Consider the following 1,503-nt stretch of genomic DNA (forward strand, 5'->3'; position numbering starts at 1 on the left):
AAAGTTGAATTGGCTAGGTAGAAATTTCCTTCCTAACAAATAAAAAAAAACTGAATTGAGTTAATTACTTAATTAAAATAAACAAATTGTATGTAAATTATTACATCAGCAACTTCTAGTACCCGCTTTTCGGTTCTAAGCAAACTGTACATTAAGTCAACAAAAACCAAAACATTTAGCAAGTGTTGTCGTTTTCGATACAAATTCAAAACATTTAAACAACAGATCGTACTTTCTTGATTCGCTTCTCCGATGCTTAAAAGAATAATAAAATTTACATAATAATATTTATTTAAACTTGCGTACCATTTCCGAGCTGTCTGACAAACTGAATGCAACTGCTCAACGGAAGCTTTCAATTCTCCAACTTTGACCAATTCAGCACTGTACGATGGATGATAACTGAGAATCAGTTCTGAAATCTTTTTGCTGACCTAACAAACCAACTTTAATCACAAATAAAAACAATACACATACTGTAGCTTCTTCATACGAGCAAATTGAGGAAAAATAATTGTCATTTGAAATATCGCTGCTTTTTTCAAATTACTCATTTTCAATTCACTTAACTGCTCACATGATTTTACAAAAAATGAATGAGGTTAAAAGAATTTTAATTTACTGAAAAAAAGTTCGCCTAGGTATGGATAAATGATAACTTACAACGGACAACTGTTCACGGATTTTGCGTCTATCAGCATTAATCTCGTTGATATCAAGAACAGGTGGCAACTTCTAATAAATATTGCTTACATTTAAATAATATTGTTGTAAGTTTGATAATAGATCACCTTCAATTCATGATCAATAACATCCACTGATGGCAAATAATAAAATTCAGCAATTGAACTGAGAATCTGTTCATCTTGCACAGAACTGATGTATTCTACTTTTCGTTCTTTGTTCTAAACATAAAAATCATTAAAACTACATAAATGATTAATACAACTCATTACTGATAAATCCTCAGATTTATTCAACTGCAATTCTTTACTACTGCCACCATCACTGGCCTGAAAAATATCACAACATATTCACTTTTGCATTTGATTTAACATTAAACATGAAGCTTTTATTCAAATTAAATTGCAATAAGTTACTATCACGAACAAAAACTGCCAAAATTTTGCCACTATTATATAAAGTTTATCAAAAATACAGATGGATTACAAAATCAGAAATGTAATTAGAAATTAGAAGTGATTTATTAATCCACAATTCATATTTCAAAATAACATACTGTAATATGTTTGCTTGAACCAATAATACTTGTGACTCTATTTTTAAAATCCTTGACTCCATGAATAGGCATTAATTACTAAGCATCTACTGTTGAAACAAGAAAAAAAATCAAAACTCTTGTATTCATACGGTAACTGAGTTTTACCGTACCTGAAAATTAAGTATATTAAGATGAAGATAGTAAAATTAAAAAAATAATTTATACGTTGCAGTTAACGCCTTAACTGGTATTTAAAATTATTTTTGTGTACCCGCTTTTTT

General features: G+C 28.9%; 1 protein-coding gene across 1 annotated transcript; it reads right to left on the reverse strand.

The window, feature by feature from the left end:
* Positions 1-306: 306 nt before the first annotated feature.
* Tsp_13928 (coiled-coil domain-containing protein 132) lies at positions 307-1,006 on the reverse strand (the record flags this gene model as incomplete). Its single annotated transcript, XM_003369822.1, has 4 exons — positions 995-1,006; positions 792-905; positions 664-735; positions 307-434 (listed from the first exon to the last, which is right to left on the reverse strand). Coding segments are annotated over exons 1-4 (326 nt in total), but the record flags the coding sequence as incomplete, so codon positions are not given.
* Positions 1,007-1,503: the final 497 nt, after the last annotated feature.

This window comes from Trichinella spiralis, assembly GCF_000181795.1.
Source record: "Trichinella spiralis strain ISS 195 chromosome Unknown Scfld1442, whole genome shotgun sequence".
NCBI classification, from domain to species: domain Eukaryota; kingdom Metazoa; phylum Nematoda; class Enoplea; order Trichinellida; family Trichinellidae; genus Trichinella; species Trichinella spiralis.